Source organism: Peromyscus eremicus, chromosome 5 (genome assembly GCF_949786415.1).
Source record: "Peromyscus eremicus chromosome 5, PerEre_H2_v1, whole genome shotgun sequence".
NCBI lineage: Eukaryota > Metazoa > Chordata > Mammalia > Rodentia > Cricetidae > Peromyscus > Peromyscus eremicus.
In genome coordinates, this window is record NC_081420.1 from 119,606,399 (window position 1) to 119,626,133 (window position 19,735).

General features: G+C 48.0%; 1 protein-coding gene and 1 pseudogene across 4 annotated transcripts in view; both read right to left on the reverse strand.

Annotated features, from left to right (window-relative positions):
• The window catches only part of Smad1 (SMAD family member 1), a 63,324-nt gene that overhangs the window by 19,829 nt on the left and 23,760 nt on the right, over positions 1-19,735 (reverse strand). For all 4 annotated transcript variants that reach the window (XM_059264304.1, XM_059264305.1, XM_059264302.1 and 1 more), the window contains exon 2: positions 18,221-18,802. In XM_059264304.1, the coding sequence (XP_059120287.1) occupies positions 18,221-18,620 (400 nt within the window). In that variant the 5' untranslated portion in view covers positions 18,621-18,802. The remainder of the gene's footprint in view (positions 1-18,220; positions 18,803-19,735) is intronic.
• LOC131911891 (mitochondrial import inner membrane translocase subunit TIM16-like) lies at positions 2,460-3,319 on the reverse strand (annotated as a pseudogene).

The following is a 19,735-nucleotide window of genomic DNA, read 5'->3' on the forward strand; positions in this document are numbered from 1 at the left end:
TTTGCCAGCTGAAAACCCAAGACTAAGAGGTCCGTACCTAGACAAAAGCAAAAAGCTGTCTCCGGAAAGCTAAGAGCTTGGGTGATGAAATTAGCCCGGCTAACCGCAGAAAATCCTGACAGAGCCATCACCATATGGCAGGCACCCTAGGAGGGATGGCTGCCTAATGTTGACTTATAGAACCCTACCCTGGGCAATGCCACCAGACCCCAAGGTGTCCTCCAGGGTCACGGGGTGGCTCCGCTTAGTGACAAAGACCTTCGGAAGCCCTCCTGTTCTTGTGGTCTCCAAACGGTAGAGAAAAGCAACATGTGTTAAAACTGCATGAGAGAAGGAAGGGGATTTTAAATTGGTTACTGTGAATGGTGGCCAGGACCCCCGATGCACTTCCCTAAAGGAACGTTTGGTGACATTAGACGTGGAGTTGGCTCTCCAGGAACCTGGTTCCTGCTCTACAGTGCTTCTACTGGAAGGCATGCACAACACATGGGCTGTCACTGACTTAGCTGCCAACTTGGTAAAATAGTTTGGGAAAGTACTAAAATTCCTCACACTACATCTCATTTGTCAATTATTATAAAGTGATAACACTTGTGGATTTCCCTTGCTATTTGAGTATAATAAATATAATTTATTTCTAGTGTAGTGATGGAATCTGCACAAAGCAAGAATTATTTTCTATTTCTACCTTCCAACAGTTAGCTGAGGTGGACACTATGTCAAAGAAACCCCTGGTAAAGGCCGCCTACTGCCAGCAGAGACTCATCTCATACAGCCTAGTATCTTGAATTACTGATGGACACACGAACATTCTTTGTCTTTCAGCTGCTGCAGCCTGAGTTAGCACTTCTGAATTGGCCACCCCAATCACTTGTTCCTTCTCTTCTTTTCTCGCTTTTTCTTTCCTTTGGTGACGAGGCCTCATGGAGCCTGTGCTGCCCTTGAACGAGCTAGGCAGCTGAGAACAACCTGCCAGGTGCTGGGACCCTCCCCGCCTGCCTGGCTTTCCCAGCCTGCCTTTCCTGGCCATCAGCTGGAGGTGATGACTACTTGCAACAAATGCAACATTAGCAGGCTCCCCTTACATTAAGCAGACTCTTCTTCCTAAGGCACCTGTTTTGGCAGCTCTCATTGCCTAACAGCTTCAGGACGGGGAACTTAACTGCTCCTACTGCCAGCAGGTGGCGGTGGCCATGGGGGGTAAAATGGACTTCATGACAGGAAAGGGCACTGTACTTCCGTACCCCAAGCTCCGCACAGTCCTGCTGCCATCTTGTTTGGTGGTGATCGGCATCAAGGCACAGTGCTGAGACAGACCCAGTACATCACAGAGATCAGTGTTTAGATGACTGTGGACATGAACTATCAAGCACAGCGAAGACGCTCTAGATCGATGAATGTGACAAGTGGCCTTTTTCTCATCTCTGACTGTTTTATGTTTTCATGGTGCTGTGGGTCAAACTTGGTGCCTTGTACACTAAGCATGGACATTACCATTGAACTACACTTTAAGAGACTCTGCCTCTGCTGATGGAGGCCCAGGTACCTCTAGTAAACTAAGCTATTCTAAATCTATAGTAAGATGCACAAATCTTCAAATAAATAGATTGTTATAACCGTCTGACTCATCTTTGGCTCAACACTATACTTGTGAGATTCACTTAGTTTTATGAATTATTCTATGTGTCTTTAATTTATCTGATGACACAGTTTTACTTACAGATGACCTGGGATGTTTCTGGGAAGGGATCATTGTATTAAAGCTCTGTGATCATTCTTTTCAGTCACTTCTTATTTTAACATAAACTCCCATAGTAGTTAACTCTAGTATATCCCCTGTAGCCAGATTCACCCACTTTTATTTTTCTCTTTTACCTTTAAAGCTTATCATTATCACCATCATTATGATGATGATTGTGTGTGTGTGTGTGTGTGTGTGTGTGTGTGTGTGTGTGTGTGTGTGCTGTGTGCAGAGCGTGTGGAGGTCACAGGACTTCATGGAGTCAGTTCTGACCTTCTACCTTTACATGGGTTCTGGGGTTGAACTCAGGTCTCCAAGTCTGAACGGCAAGCCCCATTACCCAATGAGCCATCTCACCTGCCTGATCCCCCCATTTTAAGTTTGCCACATTTACTAAGTCATTTACTCTCTTCCCTTCTGCTCCAAACACTTCCCACCCACCCCAAATACTCTGAGAGCAGGTAATGTACACTGTCTGCTCCTTGACTCCACAACAGTCAAGAGTAACTGGTACACAGTCGGACTGACTTCTACACACACCTGAGCCATTACTGACACAGTAACCACTGATGTATTTATCAGTGATTTTACAGACTGCCTTTCAACATGGGTTCCTCTGACAGTTCTTTATAATTAAACCCCGTGGTTCTAGGCTACCATACTATGCAGGTGATGTTACGCCCTCTGTCATAGGTACATACCCAGAAGCCAATCATTTGCTTGGTTAGACTACTGCCCAGTTCACCTACCATCCACAGCTACTGCGTCTTTTTGTAATTACCAGTCGGCAGACCCTCCAGACTGAGTAAACTTTCCGTTTCTCATCAGACTTCATCAACCCTAAATGTAGATTTTTGCTTGAGTCAACCTTTGCTCAGATGGTTGTGACATGACTTTTCTTTCATTCCGTTATCCTTATTTTGGAGTCAGAATTCTACCACGAGGAGGGGCTTCCCCATCTCCTGCCTCTTGCTCATCTCTAATAGCTACTGGCATGCATTTGTGAATTCTTGATAAATGGGCTGAAATGTTCCTATTCTTGTCTATTTTTGTGGATCACTGTGTCCTACAATTGGCTGCTGCTTGCTCTTTATGCCTTCTAAAACATGCTACCACTCTTTAAGCATCCCTGATTTTTTTTTTTTAACATGAAAAAGACATTTATTACCAAGCTATAAATGGGTGGGGTGGGAGTGACCAGCAGTCACGTTTTGGGCATCTGCCCTTTCTCTCTGTCTTCCTGGGCTTGTATTCGGAGTTCCTCATCTAGACGTTCCTTCACATGAGCAACCTGACTCAAGCAGAAAGAGCCTCCCACGGGCGTACCGTTCACCTTAAATAGGTGTTCATAATTCTTCTGGACCCGCTCAGGGTTCAGCTTGGAGATGCTGAGAATCTGCTGAGCCTCTTGAAGGCTGAGGCCAGAGAGGTTGGATGCAGCTGCAGACTGGTGCCCAGCACGACCCCGAGCACCGGCGGCTGCCTGGCTTGCTGCAAACTCCTGCCTCAGGGCCCGGGCAAAGGCTCGCCCACCACCTGCACACCCATCACGATGATCTGGGCCAGGTACTTGGCCATGGCAGCCGCTGGGCCTCAGGGGCACGGGGTCAGCATCTCTCTGATTTTCAAAACCCAGTGCTTCTGGCTTCTGCCTCACTTCCTCCTCTTCATCTCTGGGTCCTTGGTTCCTTTTAATTAGGAACATCATAGACTCTGAAGTCACAACTCTAAGCTGTATGTGTGCACATTGGGGTATGTGCAGAAGCACTTTGTATGCAATGCTTTCCCCAAGTCCAACCCAGCTCATCTACACTGTATTTCCCTTCCTTCATTATTATGTAGTTAATCGTTTGGAACTTTTGAGCGTGTCTCATGTAGACCAGGTTAGCCTCAAACTTGTAGCCAAGGATGACTTTGAACTCGTGATCCTCCTGCCTCCACTTCCCGCACACAGGGATTATTATAGGCATGGGTCAACATGCCTGGCCCAGTTTCAATACATTTATGAATTCCCTTAAATACACTATTTTCTTCAAAACTACTATATTCATACCAGCTTATAAACTACACCTAGTAGAATTTGTTTTCTTTTCAAATTTATTTTTATGTGCAAAATACTTGGGTTCATTTTCATTTGCTCCAAGTTTGTTTGGGTATGACTCCCACCTTCAGTATTAAGCTTACCGGCACAATTTATTGTCAGTCCTCACTCCATTCCCCCATTCCCAAATCCAGAAAACACTAACATGGTTCCGAAGGTCAGAACAATACATCTCCCATCTCTTCTGTTCAGTTCCCTCTTCTAACCTCCTCACAGGGTAGCTGTCCAGCTTCCTGTTTGGTCATCCTTCTTGTGTTGCGTGCATGAGTGCGTGCGTGCGTGAGTGTGTATGTGTGTTAGGAATTTGAAGTTATAAAATCTTGTATGCCCATGCTGAATGGAAGAATTCATCCCTGTACCCTTCTGGGACATGCAGAGTTTCTCGATTTATTTAGGTTTCTGATCCACTGGTTTTATTTGTGGTATGAGGGATGCATCTAATTTTACCTTTTTTCTGAATGGTTAGCCAGCCACCTTAAATGCCACTGATTAAGAGGCTATCTCTGTCCTGGAGACTGAGCTGCTAACTTTCCATAATGTCCTGTGTCTGTTCTGTTTTCAGACATTTCATTCTGCTCTAGTCTGTGGCCACGCCACTGTTTTTGTTGTTGGTGGTGGTTTTTAATTACTTTTGGTTAACTATATGTGTGTGCATTTGGTTTTTCAAGACAGGGTTTCTCTGTGTAACCTTGGCTGTCCTGGAAGTCACTCTGTAGGCCAGGCTGGCCGTGAACTCACAGAGATGCTCCTGCCTCTGCCTCCTGAGTGCTGGGATTACAGGCACGCGCCACCCCCGCCCGGCCCACACCACCGTATTAATAAAGGGTTTCAATGCCTGACAGGCCAGCCCCTGTTGGTTTTCCTCCTGTGTTTAGCTGCACGCTTCTCTTTCCAAAGAGCTTTAGTTACCACCCTAGGCCTTCTGGAAACAAAACAGTTCTTGAGTCTTTATTGAGATGCCATCACATTCACAAGTTAACAGTAAAGATCAGTATCTTGGTGCAGAAATGCCTTCTTTAGAATGAGGAAGAGCTGAACAAGAGGTGGAGGCAGGAGGCTGTTGAGTGCAAAGCTAGTCTGGGCTACAGGATGAGTGCTAGGCCAACTTGGGCAACTCAGTGAGACTTCAACAACAAAAGAAGAGGCTGGAGAGACAGCCCAGTGGTCAGGAGTGCACACTGCTCTTCCAGTTCCTACACTCACATGGATAACTCCAGCTCCAAGCGATCCTTCTCCTGCACTCTGGTCTCCTGCATGCAAGTGCACAGTTAAAGGGGAAGCCATGAGTACAGCTTAGCATGCATGAGAGCCAGCTTCATCCCCAGGATTGGAAAACAAACAAAAGCACTATGAAGGTCTGTTCACGTCGATGGTGGCTTTGTGATCTGTAGACACTGTCTGTATTAGTTTCCTAGGGAGGCTGTAATAAAATCCCAGAGTGGTGACTGAAATAACAGAAATTCATTTTCCTGTGGTCCCTGGGGGGTAAACATCCAAGATGAAGGTAGTGGTGAGCTCGCTTCGGCTGAGACCTCTGTTCTTAGCTCCTAACGGCCTTCTTTCCCAGTGTATCTCGGCACAGCCTAAGCCTGTCTTGTAAGGATGTTAGCACACTACATTAGCACTCCCCACAATGCCTTCATCTCAGTTTATCTTTTCCTTAAAGGCCCTGTCTCTAAAACTCACATTCCGTGGTACTTGGGGTAAACATTCCAACTTGAATTTAGGGACACACAACCTGGTCCATGCAGGTGCAGGTGCATGGGTGCCTTCGGAGTCTCGGATCCCTAACTTCACTTCAGGGCAGCATGCCTGGTTGGGAACTGCTGCAATCCTTGCACTTCTTTCTGCAAGACACCTCTGAGAAGCCAGATTCCAAACTTGCTTCCTAAACATTATCAGTAACCTGTTCTTTTTGCTTCGGCCCTGAGGTTTATCCTTGGATGTGGAGCCGGATGGATTTCCTAAGCTTCGTCTCAAAGCTGATCGGGTCGTGTGTTCTGAGAACTAACACCCTGACCTGCTTGAGCTCTGGGCCCCTCCTGAAACAGGGGCCTGGCTGAGCGGGACTTTTCTCACCTAGCTGACAACCGCCTGAGTGAGTGAGTGAGTGAATGTGTGTGTGTGTGTGGGGGGGGGGGTGTAGGTTCATGTAAACATGTATGTGGAGACCAGAGGTTGACATCAGCGGTTTTCCTCAATCACTTTCCCACTTTACCTTTTGAGACGAGGTCTTACTCAGCCTGGAGCTCACCCATTTGGCTGGACTGGCTGGATCTCAAGCTATAGGAATCTTCCTCGCTCTACCTGCCCAGCGCTGGGGTTCCAGGCACATGCTGCCTGGGAACTCTGCTTTGTGTGGGAGTACTGGGGACCTAAATTCAGGGCTGCAGGCTTGTGCAGGAAGTACTTTGCCATCTCTCTGCCAAGTCTTTAAAGACACAGACGATTTACTTTACGGTTATGTGTGTATCTGTGAACACACCTGTACATGTATGTTAGCGCTGGTGCCCTCTGAGGCCAGAGGCATCAGATCCTCTGAAGCTGGAATTACAGGCAGTCATAAGCCGCCCCATATGGGTGCTGGGAATTGTACGTGGATCCTCTGTAAGAGCAGTGTGTGCTCTTAGCCAATGAACCCTCTCTCCAGCCCCCTGGCCTAAGTCTTAGGATGCTCTCCTCTTGACCTTTTGGAAGGACCGAGTCAGATTCTTCCTTTCCTCACCACTGTTGACTCTGCTTTCCAAACTCTGCATCTCCTTCCATGAAAAATGAAAATCCCTTTCCGCCAACAGGAAACCAAACTAAGGCTAAAGCTGCAGTATGCTGAAGTCTGAAGAGACGTGTGGGATTCTGCCGTGGACTCTGCTTTTCTGTGTCGCCAAGGCACATGGGAAAGGGACAACCAGGAACAGCTAAAATTATACCGCAGCACTCAACAGCATTCCTGTTCACTCCAGACTGCAGCTTTGTCCAGACGCAGGCATGGCCTGAAATTCTACACTGAATGGTCAGTGGCAAAGTGTTCTGGTCTACCCTGACAAGTCTTCAGCTGTGCTGACCCTCCACATGTTCTCCAAAAGGCAGCTGGTTTCTGCTGTAATACACAAGAGAGTTCTCACGATGAGGCTGCTTTGTCTGGGTGTCCACGAAGACAGACTGGCAATCAAGCTACCTAAATGCTTCCTGCTTGGTTCTGCAAGTGCAGGAGGTGTTCAGCTAAGTGACCTGAGCAGAGTGACTACCTTTGGGGCTCTGAGCAAACCGCCAGACTTCTCGGGGTTTCACACTCGTCACCTCCCATAAAAAGGGCACTCTCTGCTCGGGCACCTCCACTCCAGATGCTGTCCGTCTGTGGCCCTGACCTGTGGACACCTAACTCTAGTTCAGCAGTATGCCGTGCAAAGCTCCATCCAGGTAACATCTCAGGACACTGCTCTGGGGTTGCCTAAGAGCAGAGAGGTGGCCCAACCCGCCCTTACCAAAAGTTCTTACCAAAAGGGCAAGTTGTCAGAGCAGCTGCCTAAGACAGATGTCCCTGATAGAGTACACTGGATGACCTTGTGGGCAGAAACCTTTCATGTAAGGGGGGGAGGTGCAAGATAGTTTTTCAAGTTAATAGTATGTATGCTTATAAAATAAAATTCCTTACTTCAAGATATGTCTTGGGGACTGAAGAAATGGTTCTCTAAATCTTAATCAAGGTTAAATTTTAACAGCAATAAACAATAGCGAAAACCCCTTTGTCTCTCTGTTTGCTCACTGGTGGTGAGATGAGGGTGGGCAGGGCTTGAAATAACAGAGAAGGTCCCCTGAGCCGGGCAATAAAAGTCAACGGAGGGCAGGCTCCACCACAGGGCGTTTCCACACCCATTCTTCACATCTGCGATCTGTCTTGCGCAGGTTAGCAGACTCAGCCTGGCTAAGTAGATCACTCTGGACCTAGCGTCTGATCAAAGAGGGGCCACGGTTTGAGTCAAAGCCTGTTCACAGCCAGGTTTGTGGAAGTCGCTTCAAAAATTCTCTTTCCAGTTGTGTGTGTGCACGTGCGTGCGTGCGTGCGTGCGTGCATGCGTGTGTGTAAAAGGGAGAGAAAGACTGGGTCGTTTCCCTCAATTGTTTCTCTATTTTTTTGAGACAGGCTCTTTCACAACCTTCACTGTTTTGGCTAGACTGGCTGGACCAGCGGGCCCCCATGCTTGCCTGTCCCCGCCCCCATCCCCGTCCCCGGTCCCCGCCCCCGTCCCCGGTCCCCGCCCCCATGCTTGCCTGTCCCCGCCCCCGTCCCCGGTCCCCGCCCCCATGCTTGCCTGTCCCCACCTCCGCCCCCACCCCGCCCCCATGCTTGCCTGTCCCCGCCCCCGCCCCGCCCCCATGCTTGCCTGTCCCCGCCCCCATTCTTGCCTGTCCCCGCCCCTGCCCCCCCCCCCCCCCCCCCCGTCCCCATCCCCATGCTTGCCTGTCCCCGCCTCCGCCCCCGCCCCGCCTCCCCAGTACTGGGATTATAGCCATGTGCCATCACGCCAGGTTTTTTCTGTGTGCTGAGGACTGAACTCAGGTCTTCATGTCTGTGCAGCAAACACTTTACTGAACCATCTCTCCACACTCATGGTTTTGAGAACCACATTTTCACCAGACTGTTTTAACCAAGGAAGACACTGTAGCGTTTACCTGTAGGAATGCAGCAATCACTCTGAAGAAGTATATTCACGGAGGGCAAAAATGCAAACACAATTCCAGCACAACTAAAGAAATAAACTGTATTCAATACCAGTATCAAGCTTTAAAAAAAATAAAAATAAAAGCCAAACATTCAATTTACTTTAAAAATGGCCTAAATATAACTGCTGAAAACTCAACTTCCTGGAGAATGGCAGGCCAGTGATTTCTGGCCCACCACTGATGATCCTATGAAATGTGTCTCCACGAGACTGTGCCCACAGATGCTGGCTATGACTGGAGGCCTGAGGTCCCCGCTCTGACCTGTCTTTGGGGTAAGCTCACCCTCTCCACAGAGCTGTCCCAGGCTTCTGCAGTCTCCCAGTTAATTCCACTCCTCTCTCCCTGCTCGCCCTCCACCCCAGCAGGAACCCCTTCCTCCCAGTGCCCCACTGTGGCCACACAGGCTTTCCTGGTGACAACTGCCATGCTTTACTGCTCATCTGACACCCCTACCTGGTAGAGCATCATGCCCCTGAGGGTGGAACTCTTGTCCCTTCTTGTGTATCACCTAGAGTCTGACATACAGAAAGGTCCTTAATGTGTTTTCAGTGAATATGCTTGAGCTTTATTTCAATTCCTGCCCTGTTTAAGTCGATGACTAGAGTGCAGCCTTCTCCAAATGTGCTGCTCCTCCGACTCTTCTCCCTGCTCTTAGCCCAGTGCCCTTTCCTTTTGCTAAACATCTGTTTGCTTCAATTCCACAGACAACAGGTGCTAGGTTATAAGCGACTACAGAGGTGTCTGTGGTAGAAAAAAAATCTTAGTGTACAAGCTAAAACTAACATAGCAGTTAAAAAAAAAAAACCACTGTGGGCAATGCATGAGAGATAACAATATGGTGTTCGTTTTTGATTTCCAAAACTTAGGATTTTGCTTAACTATTTATCAGAACAAGTATCAGGGGCGGTTTGCTTATTAAACCTTCTTTCCTTTTAACAGTGAAACTGGAACAAGGGCACTTCTCTCCGCCACACAGGACATGCTGACACTGTACCATGTGTTAACTCATCAAATCCCCCAACAACTCCGCCCTTCTTACACATTACCATGTTACCCCTGCCTCACAGAAAGGAAAACTGAGGGGCTGGAGAGCTGGCTCAGCAGTTAAGAGTGTGGACTGTCCTTGCAGAAGACTGGAGTTTGGCTCCCAAGCCTCATCTGGTGGCTCACCTAGGGGAGATCCAATGCATTTGGCCTCCGGGGGCATCTGCACTCATATGCACATGCAGACACACATCTGCATACAGGGCATTCCAAAAAGGGTAAAAATAAATCTTAAGATAGCGGAAATGGAGAGACAGGGAGAGTAAGTAACTTGCCTAAGAACCAACATCCAATGGAGTTAGGTTACCTATGGTTATATAGCTAAGATCCAGTGGGTCAGGGTTCAAGCCTGGGCAACCTGGCTCCACAGTGAAGCTCTGGACCACCTTAGTCTTAAGGAAGTTTCTGAGCAGTTGGCTCAGCTACCTAACAGCCCACTGACATGTTCACAACGACCCCCAAATGGCTTTGCTTGATGAACAACCACAGTTCACTTAACTATATTCAGCTTATTCTGAGTTCAAATCGGAGCCCAGCAAATATGCTGTGAAGCTGACACACCGTTTTCTAATGATGAGTACTGATGGATGGGAACTAAACACAGACACAACTTCCTAAGCACCCAAGCTGCCGCTGCAGGTGCCCATGCTCCCAACTCTCCTCTTTCAGCCAATCCACAGGCTGGCTGCCCATGGGCATTTCAGATCACATGCTCTAATGCTTGTAACTGGGTGTGTGGCTCCTTCATTAAAGAGAAGTCAACTGCTTCCTGGTTCATGGGAAGCAGTCCCACACAGTGCTCAGTGGCGGATTTGAACTTGGATTCTAGTTCTCCAGTTTCAGGTTGTTCATTACTCCATCTCAGCAGCCCTTGGCACCTGCTCCTCAGGTCAGCAGTAAAGGAGAATACATGTGTGGTGGTAAACACTGTCATGCAAAATGTGGCTACTGAGAGTCACTGTCACTATTTTTATTGTACTAATTACCACCAGTTTTCTGGGGCATTTGCTTCATGAAGACTTGTTCACATCAAAAATTTCATGTTATTCTACGATGATATGGAGGTTTCTCCTCATCTCACATAGGCGCATTGTTCTCAAGAATGTGCTAATGCAGACGCCTCGTCACACACTGTGATTAAAAACATCATCACACAACCCTGAAGAGATGGTCAATCTCAACCCTCAGGGAAGTCATGAGAGTGGTCCTCGGAAGACGACAAGCCAGTGGCCCATGGCCAAACTGCCCAAGCTGGAAGCCTAAATCTGATCATCCCCTGTCGTGTTTTCACATCCTTACTAAAGGAAATTCGTATCTCTTTACATGGCCTTTTCTGTCCTAATTCCTAAGGGATTCCACTCTACCGTCTACCTGGGCCGATACCCTCTCACTGAAATTACATGTGAGCTTTGAGGATTTCTGACCCCTCACCGCCAACAGTTTACAATCTATTTCTGTTTTAAGGACTTTCTTGATCAAATGGCCTCAAATCTGGGGCAGCTTCTTGTTTCTGCTGTCATGTGGTGTATGCAAGCTTCCGACCAGTTCTCCTAGCTCGCCATGGCACTCCTGGGATTACAGACATGGGCTTTTTATGGCACTCCTGGGATTACAGACATGGGCTTTTTATGGCACTCCTGGGATTACAGACATGGGCTTTTCATGGCACTCCTGGGATTATAGACATGGGCTTTTTTAAGGGCTTCCTGAAGGCATTTGGCTTTAAAGAAGAAACAAAACAAAACAAAACTAAACCCATGGGTTCCAGCTGCAGAAACCATAAGGAAGACTATGACTCAAAAGCAAGGTGGAAGGAGAGAACTAACTCCTGAGATGTCACCCTGACCTCTGCATGGATGCTGGGACATGTGCCAACCCCTCACATTCTCTTCCTATGCCTCCTTCTGACCGAACCTTTCAGAGGCGGGGTGTAGCGGGAGGTCTGTAGGTCATCTCATGGTTTGTTGGGCTTCTTCTGCTAACACAAACTTCACAGAAAATCAGCTGAAAAGGGGGATATTTCTACTTACTTATTTGGGCTCACGGTGTTCGGCGGTTTTAGGTTGGCTGGCTTGGCTCTGCGGGCCTGTGATGACACAGCACGCCACAGCTGGAGCACAGAGCGGAGCTGTGTGTCGGCAGGAACCAGCAAGGAAGGGTGTCAGTCAGTCCCACCACCCTTCAAGAGCACACCTCAGTGACCTGCCTTCCATTAGGCACCACCAGCAGGGGCACAGGGTGCTGTCATCCCCCAGACTGACACAGAGTGCATCTGTGTGACAGACAGCAAGGCCCACAGAGAACACGTTCACTCGTTTCCCTGCTCTTAGCCAATCCTTTACCTTGTTCCCCTTGGCCTGCTTCATTATAACAGTCATTTACTTTATTCTCTCTACCTAAAAACTGACTACAGTCCTTTGTCCAGGGCTGGGAGATCGTTCTGTTGGTAAAAAGTGTGGCTTGCAAGCACGTAGACCTGAATTCCATCCCTAGAATCCACGTAATGCCAGGCACAATGACTCGTACTTATAATCCCCCTCTGGGCACTGGGGAGGAAGGGACAGGAGGAGCCCTGAAGCTCACAGGACAGACAGACAGTCAAGCTGGCGATTATCAGCCTTGGTGAGAGACTGTTACAAAGGAAGTGGACTGTGTTCCTGAGAATGGCAGCCAAGGTGGAGCTCTGGCCTCCAAATGCACAGATACACATAAAAAAGTCCTCGGGACACCAGACACACGTGAACATCTCCGCATCGCACCATGGGCCAGCGTTACTAGAACACGGTGTCCAGGTGTGTCACAATTGAGGAAGTCTTGTCAGTGCTATTCTGAGGTTTATGAGTTATTCAGTTTAGCATACACTACTATAATTACATACCAGTCTTTTTGATGGGCACAGTTCCTGTAGAGCCAGCCCTGTGTTTATTATAAATGTCAGAAGGAAGAGAAATTTAGGTGTACTGGAACACAGTGCATGCTCTCTTAATTTTTACTGTTAGTCTAGTTAATTTACCTCCAATTTTCAAAATCTTTGTAATGAACACATCTTGGTATCTGCCTTATAACCGCAAAACCTTCAAGCAAAGTCAATGCTTGCCCCCAACCCAGCAAACCTACTATACAGGCACTCGGGGATTTAATCATGGGATTACATCCCAATAAACACTGAGGTCCAAACACTCTACGTTGAAATGCACTCTCGCCTAAGCTACCTACCCTAAAGCTCACCCTGCAGCACCCTGGGGATGTCAGCTCCCTTTGCAATGTCAACAGATGGTGTGTCTGACTGGAAGTGGCACTCCAGACTTCCCCCACCATCCCTAGCGCCCACTGCACACTGCTGGCCAGGAAAGAGTCACTAGGTGCAAATCATTTCCACACCATCACATAGGGTCTGGGGATGTCTTAGGGCGGAGCACTAGAGTAACTGAGTTGTGAGACACACTGATGATCTTTCACAGAACACTTTTACTTGTCTGGTTGGATTTTTTGCTTATTTGTTTGTTTTTCGAGACAGGGTTTCTCTGCATAGCCTGGCTGTCCAGGAACTCACTTTGTAGACCAGGTTGGCCTTGAACTCACAGAGCTCTGCCTGCCTCTGCCTCTGGAGTGTTGGGATTAAAGGCATATGCCACCACCGCCTCACTCACAGGACACTTTTTAAGTTGAGATTATTACAGATTCATACGCAGCTTTATGTGACCACCGGAGTCTGACACCAATACTGGCAAATATCCTCAGGAGCCCTGGTTTGCTGCCTTCCTTCCTGTATCCATTCCCCGCCCTATTCCTGCTGGGCAACAACGAATCTTTCTCCAGTTCTATAACGTTTGAAATGTCCTCTTCCAGGTAAAATTTACCAAGCCACAAATTACAGGATGAACAGACAGCTGGGGTTGGAGCCCATATTCAGCCAACAGGTGGGGAAGATTTCCAGCATATTTCAATTTTAAGCAGCCAGCAACATTCTTTAACAGACTTCACTTGTTCAGGGGGTCTTAAGAGACAGGCTGTTACTGTGGCCCCAAACTCTCAACTCCCTGCCTCAGCCTGAGTGCTGGGAATACAGGTATGTGCCGGCACACCTGGCAATCCCAGAATTTTAAGCTCAGGTTTGATAAAGACTTCCATGGTGAAGTTCAAAGTGCAAAAAAATAATTTTAAAGAACCATGTGAGGGAAAAAAAGAGGCCAGCAGCCAGGAAACCCCCAGCAAGGCACATTGGGAGCAGCGGACAGCAGCCGAATGGTCTTCTCAATACCACAATTAGGTGACTTACTCAGCCTCAGTCAGCACTTACTTTGGGAAAAGAAAAAGAGAAGCAATATTGAATCTGACCACTAATAAGCAGATTCGACTCCAAAGGCTAGTAAAGTCCGAGCAAACAGTCAGACTGCTACGTCAGCAGTAAGCTCAGGGTCTCAGATCTCTGAGAACTTTCTGCTTCCTGCAAGTGTCTCCATGTGTGGGGGAGAAAAAGCCAACATGTTCTTGCAAGATGTATGTTTCAATAATGGCCGGAGTACAGCCTTTCCACAGAAAGGTTTCTGCCTCACAGGTGCCACCAAAGCTGTGGGGAACATGGAGTTAATGTTTCTGAAGTGCTGGGGTTTCCCTGCCCCCGTTTTCACACTATTTTATCTGTAACAAAATACATAACACAGGTCAACAAGAAACAGTAGTTACTTAAATTGATGAAATTATTTTGGGGCAAAGAAATAGAAAACAAAGACAGTCAAAGGAATAATGACAAAAACTGCACTGAGCCAAATGAAAACAGAATCAACTGTCTTTCTCTCAATAACCTTGATGACTTCCTGAAGGAAAAATCTAGAAAGAGCAGGCCAATTTTCTATCTGTATCAGAACAAGAAAACTTCCAAATGCTGAATGACTTGAAAGACTAATCCACTAGCACTTTGTGAATGGAGAACCTCACCAGGACAGTGGGCCTCGACCGGCCTGGATATTCAACCAGGGTCAGCAATCTTAGCATGAATATCAATCAGAGTCCCAGCAACACATGGCTGTCACGTGATCACACACGGACTCTGAGAGGACACAATACCACTTCACAGCATGAAAGACAAGCGTCAAAACTCTGGTATATTTAGACCACATATATCTCAGCCTTGCCCTCAAGGGAGCTCCAGAACTGTCCCGTGGATGCCTCGTAAGATTCTTGGCTGAAGAGGAGAAAGAACATGAAGCTTGGAGTCATACTTCGCCTCTCCACCTTATCAAACCTTTACGTTAGAACTGCACTGGGAATGGCGTCCCTTTCATCTTACATCAGCAAGGAAATGACCAAAGAGGGGAAGACGGTTTTCAAAGGCTTCAGACACGCTGAAAATTCATTGCTAGAGAGCAGATGGCCATATGAATAAACTCGCTAGTCACAGCATTTTCAGTGATCAGCAATAATCCCTGTCGTGTGGTAGCTGCCGAGACAGAGATGTTAGATGTAGGGTGCCTGCCCTACACTTTCTTCCCTCAGAGATTAGCTGGACAGCACCTGACTGTGAAGCACATTATGAAGAAGCTCGAGTTGCTATGGGAAATCTCTCTGGGGTAGGAAAAAGGTGGGATTGAGGATGAGTCCCAACTACACAGATCTCTAAGTTTAGACTTGAAGTAGAAAGAGAAGTGAGCTGGACCATGGGAGAGGAGGTGGGAGTTACAGAGGAAAAGGCCTTGAGTGCCTGCAGAGAACTCAAGCACAGAGCCATGGAGAAAATGAAAAAGGAAGTGGGAAAAGCGCCAGAGCTCTACTAATGAGCAACGAACGGACCTTTCTATCAGGGACACATTTAACAGGTCACGAGCTGTAGAGGTCACAGCACCCACCAGACGGGGGCTGCAGCAGCGCAGGGCAAATGCTGGCCGCCTGGGGCAGAGGGAGAGCGAGGTGGCTGGAAAGGACACATACCCACAGCATCTGAACAGTGGTCTCAGGTGTGAGAGCAGTTCTCATGTTCAAACCCTCTGCTTTCCAGATGTCTGACACCTAAGTCCCTTGACACGGAGGAGTTGCTTTCATTACCTGAGTGACATTAAAACTTTCCCTGTGGACTGAAACATATGTACCCAGAGTCTAATTTGAATGTATTTCTTGCACAGTTCTTTTCATTCTCTGAGACTCCCATCTCCATTTCTGTTTCGGGCTAAAAGAAAACCATGTGTCTGTATATGAGCTGTTCCTAAAAGTAAAGAACAACAAAAACCTACAAACAGTAAAGAATGTTAATACTGAAGCTAGTAAGAACCCAGCAAGGTCGCTAGGGAAAGGGGAAAATGTAGTCTTAGCCCAGAGCAACCTGTGACAGCGTCCTTTTCAAAGGGGCCAATAAAAAGTCACCTAGAAATAAAGCCGTGTAAGACGTGTACAGTGAAAACTTATAGAATACTAAATAATACGTGTGATGGCCTAATTCTACCCATCCTTCCCAAATGAAATTCCAACAGAGAGGGCCCTTCACAGCACTAGACAAGGGAATCATAAAAATGTACATTCTAGAATCACACAGCATGATACGGAATGAACATGACAATCGGGTCCAGGAAAATCTAATGTCATTACACAATATTTGAAAATACACAAAATGATATGTATTCTTATGGACAAATGTATTAGTATAAAATATGCATGGAGATAAATGTCAAATTCAGAATGGTGGTTACGAACAGAAATGTAATCAGAAGGAAACACATGATTTTAGTTTATATGCTCTCTTTCTTAAATTAGGCAGTGGACACTAATATTAGCAAATTATTACCTAGTCTTTACTTTTTACTTGACTTGAATATTCCACAAATATACAAAATGCCTTTGGCAACAAAAACGTTACTGCATGTCAAGCTGGAAGTTTGCCCTCACTGAAACAACACCTCTACCCCCGGGGCCTGAAGTTCCTGAGGGAGGAGGATCACCTGGCCATCCAGGAGCAGGGACAGGGAGGGAGAGAAGCCACGTGAAACTGACACCATCCGTATTTGGGGACCCTCAGAAACCACCAGCTAAGTGAACCAATCCACCAGCAAAATCATCCTGAACCACAGTGCCGCATTTCATGCTTCAATACAGAAACACCTGCCAATTGATCAGCCTGTCCAGACGTGGAGTCAAACTCAAGGGCAAACTATGTAAATTCAAAATGGAGTGGTTTATATCCACGGAAGACTGGCACTAGAGCTCCCTTGGACGCCCTCATCTGCAGATGTTCAAGTCCTTATATAACATGGCACGGGACTTGTGTGGGGCCTGTATCTGTCTGTCCTCCACTTTAAATCCGCTCTGAACGATGCCTAACATGATAGAAATGCTGTGCAGACAGTCACTCGGTTGCTCAGAGAATGAGAGGCTTCTGTCTTCCGCTAGCTGCTGTCACCGAGCCTAGGCACCTGCCATGGTTAGTCACGTGGGCTGCACTGCTCCAGGTTCCTGATCAAGAGGATAAGTGGCCATACAGCACCTCGCCCAGTCACCTCTCAAGGCCCTCGACTCCTTCCAGCACAATGGGCGGATTCACCTCGAGACTATGGGAGTGGAGCCCATTACTGAGGCAGAGCTATGGTGGCCACAAAGCTGAGATCAGGCCAACGCAAGCCGACCTGTCTGAGGACCTCAGCATCTCTACGTGGTGGCCCTCGTATGTAGTCAGAGGCCTGGGGTGGTGAAGAGGAAGCAGATCCACCCCACCAAGAGCTGCTGAACCTTGAGCCCCAGGAAGAATGGAGTCCAAAGAGAAAGTATCAGGAAGGAAGAGTCGGTCTGCTCAAAAGAGACAGAGTTCCTTTTCTAAATATTTTCATCGGCAGCTGATTCTATGTATGGATGCAGAATCCACAGATGTGAGAGGCCGGTTACAGCCTCTCCCACAGCCCAAGACTGTACACATAAAGACAGATATCTAAAGTAACAGCATCAAGTCCTCCCACGGCAGAACCAAGTCCCACGGGAACACAGCACAGCACACTTGAACACAGGTGACAAAAGGCGCTGCCGTGAAGCATGAAGTGGCACTATTCGCGGCTGCCCCCCCCACGCAAGAGCCTGTACATCAGCTGTCCGCTGACGCACTGCACAACTAAACTTGCTGGAAAGATATACAGAACCAATGTGGACCGTACGAAGCAAAGTCAGACACAAAACTCGATCTTCAGAAGCCAATTCTAAGAAATAAGGTCACTCAGAGAGGGAGACTGTTAACATGTATGAAATACTCCAGGGCTGCTGAAATTTGGACCGGAATGCACCCCCAAACGTTCAGGTGCCTAGTGGGCAGTTTCCCAGTGACTGGAGGGGACAGTGGGGCCCCAGCTCCGCCACCACTGCACCCCAGGATGCTGAGGTGCCACGGGACAGAGGACTGACACTTTCAAAATCATAACCAAAGGAAACCTTTCTCTTTATCAAGTGACTGCTACAGGTACTTGTGACAGTGAGCAAAGGCTGACCAACACACAAGTGTTCCTATGCTTTTTCTCTTTACACACGCATGTACGAACACACACAAAATTCCCCCAAATATTTGGAATTACAGCCCACGACAGAAAGGTGTTTTGTTCTGATCTCACAGGACTCACGGGCATACCAAGTGCACCTCCACTCACCAGGGCTCTCCACTCGCTTATAGTGGTAGGGGTTGATGCAGACCTCCTTCTGCTTGGAGCCGAAAGGAAACTCACAACACTCCAGAGGCTTCAGTTCATGGTGGCTCTGCAGGTCGGGCCAGCGCCACACGCGGCAATAAATGACATGAGGCAATCCCTTCCGGTGGGACACCTGCAGCCGGCCATCCAGGGAGCGGGGGATGGTGACACAGTTACTCGGCTGCCCCGGGCAGCTCAGGGCCTTCTCCAGCTCCTCCATGGCCCCTTTCTTTTTCTTCAGCTTTTTCACCAAAGCGTCCACGGCTTTCTCTGCCCATTTCTCTTCTTCGTCGCCCTGTTTCCACCCTAGCAGTCTCTTCACAGCTGGACTTGTGAAGGAAAACAAACTGGTCACATTCATAGTGACTGCCGTAGTTCTTCTTCACACTCCTCAGACACAGTGCGGTGGTGAGGTCGTCTCCAGAGAGGGCGAGGCCAGAAGATCTCAGCTTATTTACATAGATTCTCTTGAGTTCCTCGGTCAGTTCTGAAAAGTAGAAAACACTGTTCCTCCTGTTCCAAACGGGGACCCAAAGTTAGCACCTGCAAAAGAAAGGAGAGGGAACTGGCTTCACAATCACCTCTAGACACGTCACAGTGAACTAATTATTAGGTGCCAGGCACTAATCACTTAAGTCTTTCTCTGTACAGGTGGTCCCGACTCACACTGTTCTGCTTCACAATCCCGTGGCTTTGACAGATGCAAGCCTTTGCGGCTAAGCTCCTGAGTCTTTGTACTCTAGGATGTCAACCGAACTGTTCTCCTAAAACCCATACATTAAAGCCGAAGTGCCCATGGAGACCCTCTGCACTCCGGCTTGGAGCCGCTAAGGAACTCACTAGGGCTAAATTAGATTATGAGGGTGGGGCCTTAAGGCAACAGGATTGGCGGTTTTACAGGAGGAAGAGAACCAGCTGCTAGAGCAGCACCATGCCCTGGACAAAGGTCATGTCAGTGTTTCGGGCACAGCCATCCACTCAGGCAATCTGCATATCGCCACCTCAAATGTATATGCTCATGTTGAGTGACAAGCCTCAACAGACACGAGCAGAAAACTGCCGAGAAGCAAAGCAAGGATTCCAAGCCACAACCCTGGCGGGAGACGGCCACGTTAACTGGTAAGTAAGAGCGGACAGATTCAAAGTGTGAAAGTGTGACCCAACTCACAGGAAAACCAGCCTGGAAAGGGGTACAGTACAGTCCCTGGGAATTTGAGATACTTGGGGCAAAGGCACTGGCTGAATGCCTAAAGGACCTGCCTTGCAGAAGCCAGAGGCCTGTGCTCAGAGCCCACACTCAAAGCCAGGAGTGGTGGTGCATGCTTTTAACCCCAGCCCCAGGAGGGGACGGGTGGGTCTCTGAACTTGCTGCCTGGCCAGCCTAGACCAGCTGGCGAGCTCCACGTCTCGAAAATGAACAAAACAAGCAAGGTGGACAGCACTTGACGGCCGCAGTGCTTGCGCACAACCACACGC